General features: G+C 42.2%; 1 protein-coding gene across 4 annotated transcripts in view; it reads left to right on the top strand.

Moving 5' to 3' along the window:
* The window catches only part of DBF4B (DBF4 zinc finger B), a 65,605-nt gene extending 51,101 nt beyond the window's left edge, over positions 1–14,504 (top strand). For all 4 annotated transcript variants that reach the window (XM_033919140.1, XM_033919139.1, XM_033919138.1 and 1 more), the window contains one exon: positions 11,044–14,504. In XM_033919140.1, coding sequence (XP_033775031.1) covers positions 11,044–12,517 — 1,474 coding nt within the window. In that variant the 3' untranslated portion in view covers positions 12,518–14,504. The remainder of the gene's footprint in view (positions 1–11,043) is intronic.
* The last annotated feature ends 821 nt before the right edge of the window (positions 14,505–15,325 follow it).

Raw genomic sequence — 15,325 nt, 5'->3', positions numbered from 1 at the left:
TGGGGTTTTGATTGTGTCAGAGGGGAAACCTGACTATTTGTGCACTTTGCTGCGAGTTCATGAATCTACCATTAATCTGAGATCAAATGGCAAAAAGATGTTTCTCGGTCTCACGTCAGAGAGAGATGCAATAAGTTTGTGTTATGGCCTTTTGTGTGGTTGGCTCCGAAGTTGGAATTCCTTGCTGCTATTTTACACAGAGGTGAACTACTTGAATTTTAGGAAGAGGTTAAAAGGGTTTTTGTTTATCCAGGCTTTTAATTCAAATTAACTTTTTGGTAATATTTGATGTACAAATAAAATATGGTAGCTTTCAAGTATTGTTACGAGTTGTTTCATCAGGAGTTCTTTCTGGGATATGGTATATGTTAAGTGTTTTTTATTTTCTGCATGTTATTTTGCATGCCATATTGAATGTAAGACTATTATAGCATATAAGAATAACGCATCTTGAATACTGTATGCAGTTCTGGTCAACGCATCTCAAAAAAGATATAGATAAGTTAGTAAAGGTGTTAACAAGGACAATGAAAATACTAAACGGGATGGGACAACTTCCTTATATGGAAAGGCTAAAGTGGCTAGGGCTCTTCAGTTTGGAGACGAGATGGCTCAGGGGAGATATGATAGAGGTCTATAGAATACTGAGTGGAGTGGATATAAATCATTTGTTTACTCTTTCAAGCTATGGAATTTGTTGCCAGAGAATTTAATGAAGGCAGTTGGCTTAGCAGAGTTAAAAAATTTGGATAATTTCATAAAAGTCCATAAGTTGGACTTGGGAAAATCCATTGCTCATTGCTAGGATAAGCAGCATAAAATCTATTTTGTTGCTTGGGATTTTGCCCGATACTTGTGACCTGGGTTGGCCACTGTTGGAAACAGGATACTGGGCTTGATGGACCTTTGGTCTGTCCCAATATAGCAATTCCTATGTTCTTAAGAAATAATAAATGAAATATTTGCAAAAGAATGTGAATGATGAACACTGAGGTTACTTTATTTTTATGTGGTGGGGAAAAGTATACAGACATTCAATGCTAATATGATAAAAAAAAAGAAAGGAGAGCACTAGAGCCATATGAAGTTGCTTTTTGTTCTGAAGCAACATCTCATTTCATGTTTTTTCCAAGTTAGATTGTTTTTTTTTTCTCTTTAGCTCCTTCAGGGACTCTTAAGTCTGCCCTTATTTACATTCTATAAATCCACCTGACTGCCACCTGTACTTTTAAAGAGTCTGTTCTCAGCAGTTTCTCTCTTGGATAGAGATCTTAACCATGCACTGTAACCAGAGCTAATGCTGAGATTGGCCGGCTTCCTAGCACTGATGCAGGATGCCCTGAGGCTGCAGTGCCATGAGGGAAGAAGGCTGCCAAGTTGTGAGGTTATGTAGGAGCTGCAGCCTTCTTGAGTCTTGAATTTCTCATAGACTGATGCCAGATACAACCCCAGGCTGCAGAACCCCAAAGGCAGGAAGTTTCACAGATCATGAAAGAATAAGGAGGCAAAGTATTTGGGTTTTTGTAATTACTAATATAAGAGGCAGTTGGTGAGTCTAGATAGCTGTAGCTTTTCATTAGTGATCAAACATTCATATTTCAATAAATATTCTTGAGGTAAGCCTTACAGGGTGAAGCAAGACAATATAAAACCCAGTAACTGCACAGGAAAATCTCCTAAATTAGAGGCATGGTGTGGCTTGATAACATAGGAATAGCCTTACATGGTTAGACCAATGGTTCATCATGCCCAGTAACCCGTTCTCACGATGGCCAATCCAGTACCTGGCAAAAACCCAAAGAGTAGCAACATTCCATGCTGCCGATCCTGGGTAAGCAGTAGCTTGCCCCATGTCTTTCTCAATAACAGACTAAGCACAGTTACTTTCCGTAACACGTGTTATCCAGGGACAGCAGGCAGCTATTCTCACATATGGGTGACGCCATCGACGAAGCCCCGATGCGGAAGCCTCGCAAGCAGAATTGCTTGTAGAAACTAGAAGTTTGGGTCAGCCGCACTGCGCATGCGCGAGTGCCTTCCCGCCCAGCACAGGGCGCGTCGCCTCAGTTCAGATAACTAGCAGAGAGGTGGGTGGGTTGTGAGAATAGCTGCCTGCTGTCCCTGGATAACACCTGCTACGGTAAGTAATTGTACTTTATCCCAGGATAAGCAGGCAGCCTATTCTCACATATGGGTGACCTCCAAGCTAACCAGAATGGGATGGTGGGAGTGTTGGCAATTTAAGAGAATAAGTTTTGTAATACTCTCTGGCCAAAATGGCCATCCCATCTGTAGAAAACATCCAGACAATAGTGAGAAGTGAAAGTATGAACCGAGGACCAAGTAGCAGCCTTGCAAATTTCCTCAATAGGTGTACATATGAGGAAAGCTACTGAAGCTGCCATTGCTCTGACTTTATGGGTTGTGATTCTATCCTGTAGTTGTAATCCAGCCTGGGCATAGCAGAAGGAAATACAAGCAGCTATCCAGTTGGAGATGGTACTCTTAGAGATCGGATGTCCCAACTTGTTTGGATCAAAGGAAAAAAAAAGTTGAGGAGTAGTTCTGTGAGGTTTGGTGCGTTCCAAATAAAAGGCCAAAGCACATTTACTGTCCAGAGTATGAAGAGCTGATTCTCCAGGATGAGAATGAGGCTTTGGAAAAAAACACTGGAAGAGTAATGGATTGGTTGAGATGAAATTCCGATACTACCTTAGGGAGGAATTTAGGATGAGTACGGAGGACCACCTTGTCATGATGGAAGACAGTGAAAGGTGGATCAGCAACTAAAGCTTGCAGCTCACTGACTCTTTGAGCAGAAGTGAGGTCAATAAGAAACACCACTTTCCAAGTGAGATACTTCAGATGAGCCGTAGACATTGGTTCAAATGGAGGCTTCATCAATTGAGCAAAAACAACATTGAGGTCCCAAACCATAGGAGGTGGTTTGAGAGGAGGTTTGACATTGAAAAGTCCTTTCATGAATCTAGAAACCACCGGATGAGCAGAGAGGGGTTTCCCTTCAATAGGCTGATGGAAAGCCGCAATTGCACTGAGATGGACTCGTATAGATGTAGAATTGAGGCCAGAATTGGATAAGTGCAAAAGGTAATCCAAAACAGAAAATAAGGAGGAATGTTGAGGCTCCTTATCATGAGAAAAAACACCACGTAGAAAATCTAATCCATTTTTGATGATAGCATTGTCGAGTGGTAGGCTTCCTAGAAGCCTCTAAAATGTCTCTGACAGGTTGAGAAAACTGAAGAGGAGTCATGTTGAGAGGTACCAAGCTGTCAGGTGTAGAGACTGCGGGTTGGGATGAAGCAGAGATCCCTGACTCTGTGTAAGCAGAGATGGAAAAACTGGTAGAAGGTATGGCTCCCTGCTGCTGAGTTGAAGTAGAAGGGAGTACCAAGGTTTTCTCAGCCACCGAGGAGCAATCAGAATCATGGTGGCATGATCGTTCTTCAACTTGACCAGTGTCTTGAGAATGAGAGGGAATGCATACAGGAAGAGATTCGTCCATTCCAGAAGAAAAGCATCTGCCTCGAGGCGATGAGGAGAATATATCCTGGAGCAGAACTGAGGCAGTTTGTGGTTGTGGGGAGCTGCAAAGAGATCTATCTGAGGCGTTCCCCATTGTGAAAAAATGTGATGAAGAGACGAGGAATGGAATGTCCATTCGTGAGGCTGCAGAAGACGACTCAAGTTGGCCGCCAAGCAATTTTTTGCCCCTTGGATATAGACAGCTTTGAGGAAGGTGTTGTGGCGGATTGCCCAGTCCCAAACCTTCAGAGCTTCTTGTCAAAGGGAGGAAGATCCAGTCCCTCTCTGTTTGTTGACATAATACATGGCGACTTGGTTGTCCGTCCGAATGAGGACTACCTAGTCATGAAGAAGATGTTGAAAAGCATTGAGAGCCTTGAAAATCACTCTGAGTTCTAACAGATTGATGTGACATTGACAATCAGTACTGGTCCAGTGGCCTTGTGTACGGAGACCATCGAGATAAGCGCCCCAAGTGTAGGTCGAAGAATCTGTTGTGAAGACCTTCTGATGGGGGGGGGGGGGGCGTTTGAAAAAGCAAGCCTCTGGAGAGATTGGAAGAGAGCATCCACCAACGGAGAGACTGCTTCAATGAAGGAATGACTGTTATGTGTCGAGAAAGTGGATTGCAAACCTGCGTCCACTGAGATGCCAGGATCCACTGAGGAATTCTGAGATGAAGTCTGGGAAAAGGAGTCACGTGTACTGTGGAGGCCATGTGACCCAGTAGTACCATCATGTGTTTCGCTGAGATTGAAGAGCGGGAAGACACTGCATGACAAAGTTGAAGGAGAGCTTCCAGATGTTGTTGCAGAAGGAATGCTCTGAGTTAGATAGTGTCCAGAACAGCTCCGATGAATTGTAGATTCTGAGAGGGTTGAAGTTGGAATTTGGGAAAGTTGATTTCGAATCCCAAACTCTGTAGGAACCACGTAGTCCGTTGGGCTGCTACAATAACCCCTTGAGAGGTTGAATCTTTGATGAGCCAGTCGTCCAGATAGGGAAATACCTGAAGACCATGGTTTCTGAGAGCTGCGGCTACCACTACCAGGCACTTGGTGAACACTCTGGGAGATGAAGCCAGGCCAAAGGGCAGCACTCTATTGATAATGCAGATTCCCCACCCGAAATCTGAGGTATTGGCGGGAGGCCGGATGAATGGGAATATGAGTATAAGCCTTGAGATCCAGAGAGCATAACCAGTCGTTCTGATCTAGGAGGGGATAAAGGGGTGTCAGGGATAACATGCAAAATTTTTCTTTCACTAAAAATTTGTTGAGAACCCTGAATGGGTCACAGATCGCCCGTCTTCTTCAGAACAAGGAAATAACGGGAGTAAAACCCCCTGTTCTGCTGTTCCAAAGGAACTGGTTCGATGGCATGGAGACAAGGCAGAGCTTGAGCTTCCTGAAGAAGAAGGGCGGTCTGGGATGGACTGGAATGATACTCTCTTGGAGGGGAGCCGTGGTGGAACCTGAGTGAAATGAAGAGTATCCTTCCCTGATGATTGACAGCACCCAGAGGTCGGATGTAATTGTCTCCCATCGGTGGTAAAAATGATAGAGACGACCTCCAATATGGGGAAGATAATTCAGAGACAGAACGGTGGAGATTATGCTCTGTTTTAAACAGTCAAAAAGGCTGCGTAGCCTTAGGTGCAGCAGAAGGTTGAGATTTCTGTTGCTTCTGATTCTGCTGTTTCTTGGGAGGAGGGCGAATGTAAGGAGCCGTCCTCGGAGCAAAACGCCTCTGGTAAATAGGAGCAGGGCGTGCAGGCTTGGTAGGAGCTGGCTTTGACTTAGGTCTGACAATAGAAGCAAAGGATTTCTCATGCTCAGACAATTTCTTGGTGGCTGCCTCAATAGATTCATCGAAGAGGACATTGCCTGCACAAGGAATATTAGCCAAGCGGTCCTGAAGATTAGGATCCATGTCAATGGTACAAAGCCAAGCAAGGCGACGCATTGCTACAGAACAAGCAGCCACCCAGGCAGACAACTAAAAGGCATCATAAGAAGACTGAAGTAGATGTAATCTGAGTTTTCATAGAGAAGCAATTACTTCTTGAAATTCAAAGTGCTTTTGAGTATCTAAATAACTAAGAAATTTAGGCAAAAGAGCAATGAGGAACTCAAAATAAGTGACAAAATGGAAATTGTAATTGAGGACTTTAGAGGAAATCATGGCATTTTGATAGATGCGATATCCAAATTTGTCCATAGTTTTCCCTTCTCTTCCAGGAGGAACGGTAGCATAAAACTTGGAAGGATGGGATCTTTTCAAGGAAGACTCCACAAGTAGGGATAGGTGAGATAACTGTGAATTCTCAAATTCTTTACAATGGAGAGTTTTATATCTGGAGTCTAATTTGCCTGGAACAGCTGGAATTGCATAAGGAGTCTCAGGTATCTGGTAAAAGTTAGAGACAAAAGCTTGTGAAGAGGAAGCTTAAGTGACTCTGCCAGAGGTTGAGGAAGATGCATGACTTCTAGATACTCAGAGTATTTGGAACCAGCGTCCAATTGAAAGTCCAAGTCAACAGCTATCTGACGAAGAAAAGAGGAGAAAGATAGCTGATCCGGTAGTGCCTTGCCTCGAGAAGGACTTGAGGTCGTCGAGGCAGCCTGGGTCGAAGATGAAGCTTCGGCTGGAAAAAAGGCATCAAAAGAATAGGGAGACTTGGATGAAGCAATTGAAACCGCTGAGTCCTTGAGGTTTGGAAGTGGAGACCTCGATCGAGGAGTCAGTGGTCTAGTAGAAGTAAGTGTAGATTGAGGCTTAGTTGAAGAAGGACGCTCTTTAGAAGAAGAACTATGCCTGGAAGAATGCCTCGATGAAGGTCTCGATCGTCGGTGAGAGTGGTGCTTGGAAGATCGAGGAGACGTCACCCTGGAGAGAGACGCAGCTGATGCTACCAAAGAGGCTGTGGATCGAAGTTCCAGAGGCTTGATGGAGGAACTTCGATGCACTCCCAAAGACTGTGCTCCTTGTATGGAGTGTGAGGATTCCAGTTGAGGCACTTGCAAAGAATCTGCTCCTTGCTTTACGTGCTTAGATGTCAGACAAGACGCTCGCAGACACTCTGCTCCCTGCATAGAGTGTGTAGACTCAGACTGAGGCATAGGAAGAGGCTCAGCCTCACGGGAGTCAGCAGAATGCCCAGGCTGGATTAGAGTAGCTAGCTTTGGTCCCATTTTGGTGAGGAACTGAACAAATTGCTGCTCTAACATGGTCTGGAAAGAAGCTGGCAAGGATGGATCCACGTCTGAAACCGGACCACCTGCCTTGACTGGAAGTTCCACCGAGGCAGTGGAAATGTGCTTCGACTTAGAAGTCTTAGGCACCTTAAGCACCACCGGTGGAACTGTCTGCTGAGCTATCTGACCTGAGGATACAGGAGAAGATACAGCAGACGTTGTTGATGAAAGAGTCGCTGCAAACGAGGACGGTCCGATGAGGCTCGAGGTCAAAGTAATGGAGGCAGGAGGGCCCTCGGTCGAAGGCGAGACCGAAGTCGGCTTCGGAGTCGAGGAAGTGGTCGAATCCATCTGGAAGAGCTTCTCCACTGAAAATAGACGACGTTTAAGGGCTCGAGGTTGAAGAGTAGCACAGCGCTCGCACGACTTCGGGTGATGTTGTGGCCCAAGGCACTTGAGGCACCTGCTATGTGGGTCCGTGAGGGAAATCGCACGCTGGCACTGGCTACACTTCTTGAAGCCTGTAGCTGGCCGGGACATAGAAGGAAAAACAGCTGCTGCAAGGTCGAAGCCCCTGTGTTATTTTTCTTCACGAATCGCTGTACGTACTTTATTTATTTTATTTCTAGTTTTTTTTTTTTTTTTAAATTAATTTCCTCCATTCGGCTGCCGCGGTGAGAGAAGGCACAAAGTAAGTAAGTTCAATGCAGAGATTCAAAGACGGACTTCTCGGCTCAGCAGAAAACTGAGAACTGAGGAGACGTGCCCTGTGCTGGGCGGGAAGGCACTCGCGCATGAGCGGTGCGGCTGACTCGAAACTTCTAGTTCTTCAAGCAAGTCTGCTTGCGAGGCTTCCGCATCGGGGCTCCGTCGATGATGTCACCCATATGTGAGAATAGGCTGCCTGCATGTTCTGGGATAATGGACTTTTCCTCCAGGAAATTGTCCAAACCTTTCTTAAAACTAGCTACGCTATCTGCTCTTACCACAACCTTTGACAATGCATTACAGAGCTTAACTTTTTTCTGAGTGAAAAAAATGTTTCCTCCTATTGGTTTTAAAAGTATTTCTTTGTAACTTCGAGTGACCCTAGTCTTTGTAATTTTTGACAGAGTAAAAAATCAATCCACTTGTACCCGTACTACACCACTCAGGATTTTGTAGACGTCAGTCGTATCTCCCCTCAGCCATCTCTTTTCCAAACTGACAAGCCCTAACCCTTTTAGTCTTTCCTCAAATGAGAGGAGTTCCAGCCCCTTTATTATCTTGGTCGCTCTTCTTTGAACCTTTCCTAATGCCGCTATATCTTTCTTGAGATAAGGAGACCAGAATTGAATGCAATATTCCAGATGAGGTCACACAATGGAGTGATACAGGGGCATTATAACATTCTTAGTCTTGTTAACCATCTGCTTTTTGGCCGCTGCCACACATTGGGCAGAAGGTTTCATCGTATTGTCTTCAATGACACCCAAATCCTTTTCTTGGGTACTAACCCCCTAGGTGGACCCTAGCATCCGGTAGCTGTGATTTGGGCTATTCTTCCCAATGTGCTTCACTTTGCATTTGTCCACATTAAATTTCATCTGCCACTTCGACGCCCAGTCTTCCAATTTCCTACGGTCTGCCTGCAATTTTTCACAGTCCACATGTGTTTTAACAACTTTGAACCATTTAGTGTCATCTGCAAATTTAATCACTTCACTCATCCCAATTTCCAGATCATTTATAAATAAGTTAAATAGCACTGGTCCCAGTACAGATCCCTGCGGCACTCCACTGTTTACTCTTTTCCATTGAGAAAAATGACCATTTAACCCGACCCTCTGTTTTCTATCCGATAACCAATTCCTAATCCACAACTGAACTTTGCCACCTATCCTATGACTGTTTAATTTTCTCAGGAGCCTCTCATGAGGAACTTTAGCTTTCTGAAAATCTAGATACACTATATCAACCAGCTCACCCTTATCCACATGTTTATTCATACCTTCAAAGAAGTCAAGCAAGTTGATGAGGCAAGATCTCCCTCGGCTGAACCTATGCTGACTCCGTCTCATTAAATCATGTTTGTCTATGTGTTCTACAATTTTATTTTTTATAATTATTTCTACCATTTTGCCTGGCACTGAAGTCAGGCTTACCGGTCTGTAATTTCCTGGATCTCCCCGGAACCCTTTTTAAAAATTGGCATATAATTGGCCACCCTCCAATCTTCAGGTACTATAGATGATTTTAGCGACAGGTTACAGATCACTGAAAGCAGGTCAGCAATTTCATGTTTGAGTTTTTAGTACTCTGGGATGTATACCATCCGGTCCAGGCAATTTATCACTTCTTTAACTTGTCGATTTGGCTTATTATATCTTCCAGATTCACTGAGATTTCTTTCAGTTCCTCATCATCATCACCCTTGAAAACCATTTCTGGTTCAAGTAGATCTCTTACATCTTCTTCCATAAAGACCAAAGCAAAGAATTCATTCATTCTCTCCACTATGGCCTTATCCTCCCTGAGTATCCTTTTTACTCCTTGATCATCCAACGGTCCCACGGATTCCCTCACAGGTTTTCTGCTTCTAATGTACCTGAAAAAAATTGAGTTTTTGCCTCTTTTGCAAGCTTTTCCTCATATTCTTTCTTAGCTGTCTTTTTCAATACTTTGCATTTAACTTGCCAGTGCTTGTGTCTCTTTTTATTTTCTTCATTCGGATCCTTTTTCCATTCTTAGTTTAAAGGATGTGTTTTTGGCTCTAATAGCCTCTTTTACTTCACCCTTTAACCATGCCGGTTCTCATTTCCTCTTCTTTCCACCTTTGCTGATACGTGGAATACATCTGGTCTGGAATTCTATGATGGTATTTTTAAATAACATCCATGCCTGGTTTACAGTCCTAACCTTTGCAACTGATCCTTTTAGCTCCTTTTTAACCCAAGTCTCTTTCCTGGGAGATCTCTCCAAGTACCGCCCCAGACATCCTGTATTTGTGCATGAGATTTTTGTTACCTACATGCATCACTTTACACTTATCCACGTTGAACCTCATTTGCCATGTTGATGCCCATTCCTCAAGCTTGATTATGTCACATTGCAGATCTTTGCAATCCCCCTGTGTCTTCACTACTCTGAAATAACTTTGTATCAACTGCAAATTTAATCACCTCACTTGTCGCATCAATGTCCCTATGTTAGTAAAAGGACTTCTGCATTTATATATGAGTAAGGTTTATTGATAGAACTATAATTGAAATCACCCATTATTATACTGTTGCTCAATTCTCCAGCTTTCCTAATCTCTGAAAACATTTCTTCATCTGTCTGCTCATTTATTTTATCCTGGGGGATGGTAGTATAACCCTACCTTTATATTCCTTCCCTTCACACATGGAATTTCTATCCATATGGATTCCACACTGCTATCTATGTCATGCAGAATGTTTATTTGATTCAATTCCCTCTTTAACATATAGCTCAACCCCTCCCCCCCCTCCAATTTGATCAACTCTATCCTTGTACCCAGGTAATACAGTGTCCCATTGATAGTCCTTCTACCAGGTCTCTGAGATGCCTATTATATCTACCTCATTATTCAGTGCTATATACTTTTAACTCTCCTATTTTATTTTTTAAGGCTTCTAGCATTTGTATACAGTCACTTCAAATTGTGTTTTTTCCTGCTAAGAAGACAGGAAAATGTGTTTTTTCCTGCTGAGAAGACGGGGAAAATTTTAGTCTTTCACTCTACCTTCCTCTTAAACCCTCCTGGCTTTCTTTCACCATTATTGGAACCTCTCTACTGGGACTCCCTAAATATCCTGTTTCAATAGTATCCTTCAAGGATACCTCACACTGAACCATCCGCAGTTCTTTTAGTGAAGATACTTATCCTCAGAGTTGAACTGAATTCTTTTGTTTAGAAAATCTCTGGAGGCAAATGGTGGTCAAAGCTAAGCTATGGAACCTGGAAATTATTCCACTTCTGCTACCTCCTTTACTGTTTGATATAATTAACCTGTTCTTCTGGTTTTCGACCAATGACTGCAACAGCACTGGATGACTTAAATAAAGTATGTTAGAATTCAGCCTGTATGAGGGAAGTTTTATTGTTTTGAGGGAACTACAGCCTTCTGCAGATTTCTATCATATTTGCGTTTTTAACATTTTCAACAGAGCAGAAAATCAGATCAGCAAGTTTTGATGCTGGTCCATCTTTTTGCTGAAATATATACTTTATGCTGTTCATGTGAATATTTGAATGCAGAGTTTGTGTGGTAATTCCATGCGCTTTTTATTTTCTCAGGTCCTTGGATCATTCTCCCAAGATTTGCTTTGCTCAGGATTTGGAACATGATGGAAGCGTGAAGGACACAAAGACTGCTTTGTCTTCAGGACTAGAATTTTGGAGGAACCATAACGTAAAGAGAGAGAATGTGCAGAAACCCCTAAATGAGTTATTAGGACCAGAACATGATGTTGTAGACCAAGCAATGAAGATGGTAAAGGCAGCAACTCCAGGAAAGCCTGACTACATTAATCAGTCCCTCCTTTGTGTACAAGAATTGTCACATGGTGTTGAAGAATCTGTAGCTAAAGGTGACTTTCCTCTACAGGACATTTCAGAGTTCACAGTTGTGCAAACTCAAAAAGAGGAGATGGGACTTGACGATGCGCTGTCATTTTGTAGTGGCAATATGGATGGCCTGAAGATGACTTCGTTTACTGATACTGTAGTTACTGAAACCATTCTTACCAAAAGCTGCTCTTCAACATTAGAAAAAGCCTATGATGGAAACCTCAAGTCCCCTCACAAAGTGGAGACCCCTACCAGTTATGAATGCAATGAAACATTGCTTCTGGCTAGGAAACGAAAGCGATTGAGCAATCCAGATCTTCATGCAGCATGTGTCTGTGACTCTACAGAACTTGCTGGCTGGGATGCTACTCATTTGTGTGAGAAAAGGACTGTGGAAAGGCTAAATACCAAAGATCCGTCTTTGCTGGAAACAGAGTGCTTATTACCAGATCTCAAAAGGCTTTGCTCTTCTACCTCATCAGTTTTAGCACTAGCAGCTCAACAGAATTTATCTGAGCATCTGCATCATGGGCAAGCTCATGATAATGTGGAACTCTCTATGTCTAACCACCAGAGAGTGGCCTTAGAACTGACAGCAAAGGAGCAACCTGTAAATGCTGACCTGAGTCTTATATGTAGTGCAAATGCTTCTTTGCTTGGTCATCAGTTCCCTGTATGCCTTAATGACAATAGTCAAGTTGCCCAATTCGCTATCCACGAGTTGCAGAATATAGAATCTGAGACTTATGCTAAGAACTATTCTGCAAAAGTAGCCGACTCTGCAGATCTACAGTGCATGGGCTTGCCTTCCCTCACAAGCTGCAAAGAACAGGAGCTAGTTGTAATGGAGCAACCAAGAACTCAAGTACCCAACACTCCAGTCTGGGAATCCAGTGTGCAAACTGGCACAGGCTTGCTTCTGGGAGGCAGGTTTTCTTCAGAGTCTGAATGGGACATTCAGTTCCTAACCAGCCTGGATCAAATGCAAGCAACCAGAGGCCATAATTTGGATGTGGAGGTCCTGAGGCGCACCTGCATCAGTATGCAGGACAGTGGCTATGAGTCCCATCTATGCTCTGTCTTACAGCAGAAGTCAGAGCAAGACTGGGCAAGCAAAGAGAAGAGTCTTACAAACTGTCGAACAGAGACTGGCATTCCATTCACTCTTTTGGACGCCTGCCTGGATGGCTGGACCAGCTAGTGGCCGCACCAGAAGCCATACCCAAGGAATAGTTAGGGTCTTGTGTTCTCTATTCCCTTGACCTCCATGCTTCAAAGCGTGAGGAGGAAGATTGGTTTCCACTTCATTCAATCACTGCCTGAAGATAGCCATCAGATGCTTTGCATTCTTACATATTCTCCCATCCTTTTAGGAATAGGCTTTTCATGTTACTTGTTACAGGCACAAAAATTATTGTTAACAGCCTTTGTGGAACTTAATTAATCTAATACTTTTATTTTAAAAATGATCATAGCTTCTCTATTCAGAACAAGTTCTCTGATTGATTGATAACTTTTAAGACATTTGCATACATAAATATTAATTTGTGTTGGAGGGGAGAGCTACTACACTGTAAGATCCATGTTGTCAAAAGCTTCCTTTCACCATAAACTAAATATATTCAAAGTAGATCTTCTTTTTAAGAATAATTACGAAATATAACAATAGAACCTCTTTCAAATACAAAATTCAAGATTCCAGAGTTAACAATAAAGAAACCCCCTTCCCCCTACTACTATCTCTACCCCTCCAAGAATTTTGCACACCATGCAGCTAACTGTTGGTTCTTCAGAACACTGCAAAAGCCTAGAAACTGCCCCCCTCCCCTCCATTAGTAGATCATCTTTTTGAATGGCAGGCAGGTGACAGCTCTTAAACCATTTATAGAGTAATCTTATTCCATTAAAAAAAATTGTTTCTGGCTTGTGTGTAGTTAACCAAAACAAAAAAGGCACTGTGGAATTGATGTTCTTGATGTAATAAAGTCCAGCAGGTTAAAAAAAAACTATTCAGGCAATTCAGATAAAGTTTTAAAAAAACACCAAAAAACCCAGCCTATAAAGGATGCAGACCCTAATACCACCTGTGTTTTGGTTACGATTGCCTTCTTTAGGGGCCCAAATTTACCGGTAATTTAAAAACGGATCCAAATATCAAGCCTTAAGGAACAGAAGATAAATTCAGTATAGTATACGCTGACTTCTCAGAACTCTCCAAAGCGTGAGACGCTGCAAAAAAACACAGCAGGAAAATATTTTTTACATCATTTTCAATAACCATTTGAGTATTTAATTTTCCCTCTGTGTTTTTTCACAGCATATCGCGCTTCATTTATCTTCTGTTCCTTAAGGCTTGATATTTTAAACCGTTTTTTATTAAATTTGGACCCCTGAAGAAGGCAATCATAACCAAAACACAGAACATGTTGGGTTTGCATCATTTATAGACTGGTTTTTTGGTGGGAGGGGGGTTTACTTTATCTGCATTGCCTGAATAGTTTTTTTACCTGCTCGACTTTATGTATTAATAAACCTTTACATCAAGAACATCAGTTCCACAGTGCCTTTTTTGTTTGGATGTTTTTTGGTTGTGGCATGTGGTTGTTATAAACCATTCTTTCCGCATTATGCTAGAGGAGCCACTGCTGTCCAGAGCTGGGGCTGTATTCTGGCTTCAGTTCAAGTTTTGGGTATGGCATTGCTGAGCTCTAACTTGGGGGGAAAAAGAGCTTTTTGTTTAGCGCGTGGGAAGCAAGATCAGCCTTGCATCTTCACTCCATAATGAGCTAATTGTGGTAGCCTCTGTGGGGGTAGGGAATAGAAGAGAGATAAGCATAGGCCAACAAACTTCCCAGCACTTCTCTTCCATTAAATTCAATTCTCTGCATCCCCTGAGACCCCTATCCAGCACCATTAACCTGGAAATGGAGCCTTGCTATTGATTGATCTCTAAACTGTTTTCTTGGCTTATGTAGTCTGTCCCTCCCTTTTGTATTTTCTTTTGTCTCTTTTTAAAAATAGTTATCCCTTACGCTTCACTTTCAAGTGTATTCATCCATTCTTTTTACTACGATTGTCTACCAGAAGCTATTCATATTTATATAGGAAATGTATAAATGCCTTCGCTAATAATTCAATGTTTTAACTAGTTCTGGAAATAAAGATCTCTTTCTGTGTGTTCAATTCTTTTCAACATCTCAGTAATTTGACTTACTATACTATGCTCCTAATTAAAGCTAATGAAGATTTTTGATGATTACATTTGAAGGTTTTTGGTGATTACATTTTGCTATTCACAAGCATCAAGTGTTTTACAATCCAGTTTGTTTGTTTATTTATCTCCTGCCCTTATCCAGGGCCAGTTACACATTTACATAGAAAATATCACATTGCATTTAACATTGCAAATATCACATTGCAGTTACCAAACAATTATGATAAGTTAGACCAGTGTTTTTCAACCTTTTTACACCCGTGGACCGGCAGAAATAAAATAATTATTTTGTGGACCGGCAAACTACTAGGATTAAAATTTAAAAGCCCTGTTTCCGCCCCATCTCCGCAAGCTCGGTCCCCACAAATCATCTGATCCCATCCGCGCAAGTCTCAGTTATGATTTTATATTGAATGTATTTTATTAAAGTATAAAAAGAAACAATATTCTGTACAATTGTCATTTTATAAATACAAATAATACAGGGCAAGGATCAACAAAACCCATCTCCCCTCCCCTTCATATATATCCCCTCTACTATCAAGAAAAGTGAACAAGCCAAATTATTACAGAATGCTACACAGAAATGTCATGCTAACAAAATACCGCAGTCACACATGACAGGAATAGTGTTAGGGGAGTGCAACTAGGGCAACTTCCCCCTGGTCAGAGAGAGCCCTAAGCCAGCTGGAAGCTAAAGATGCACTGTCTGGGTTTTGCAGTCCCCAGTTATGTCTAACACCAGCTCTAGCAGGATATATATTTCAAATCTGATATATTCTAATCACAAAATAG

The sequence above is a fragment of the Geotrypetes seraphini genome, chromosome 13 (genome assembly GCF_902459505.1).
Source record: "Geotrypetes seraphini chromosome 13, aGeoSer1.1, whole genome shotgun sequence".
NCBI classification, from domain to species: Eukaryota; Metazoa; Chordata; class Amphibia; order Gymnophiona; family Dermophiidae; genus Geotrypetes; species Geotrypetes seraphini.
The sequence above is the reverse complement of the archived record's forward strand: the minus strand, read 5'-3'. Positions and strand labels throughout refer to the sequence as shown.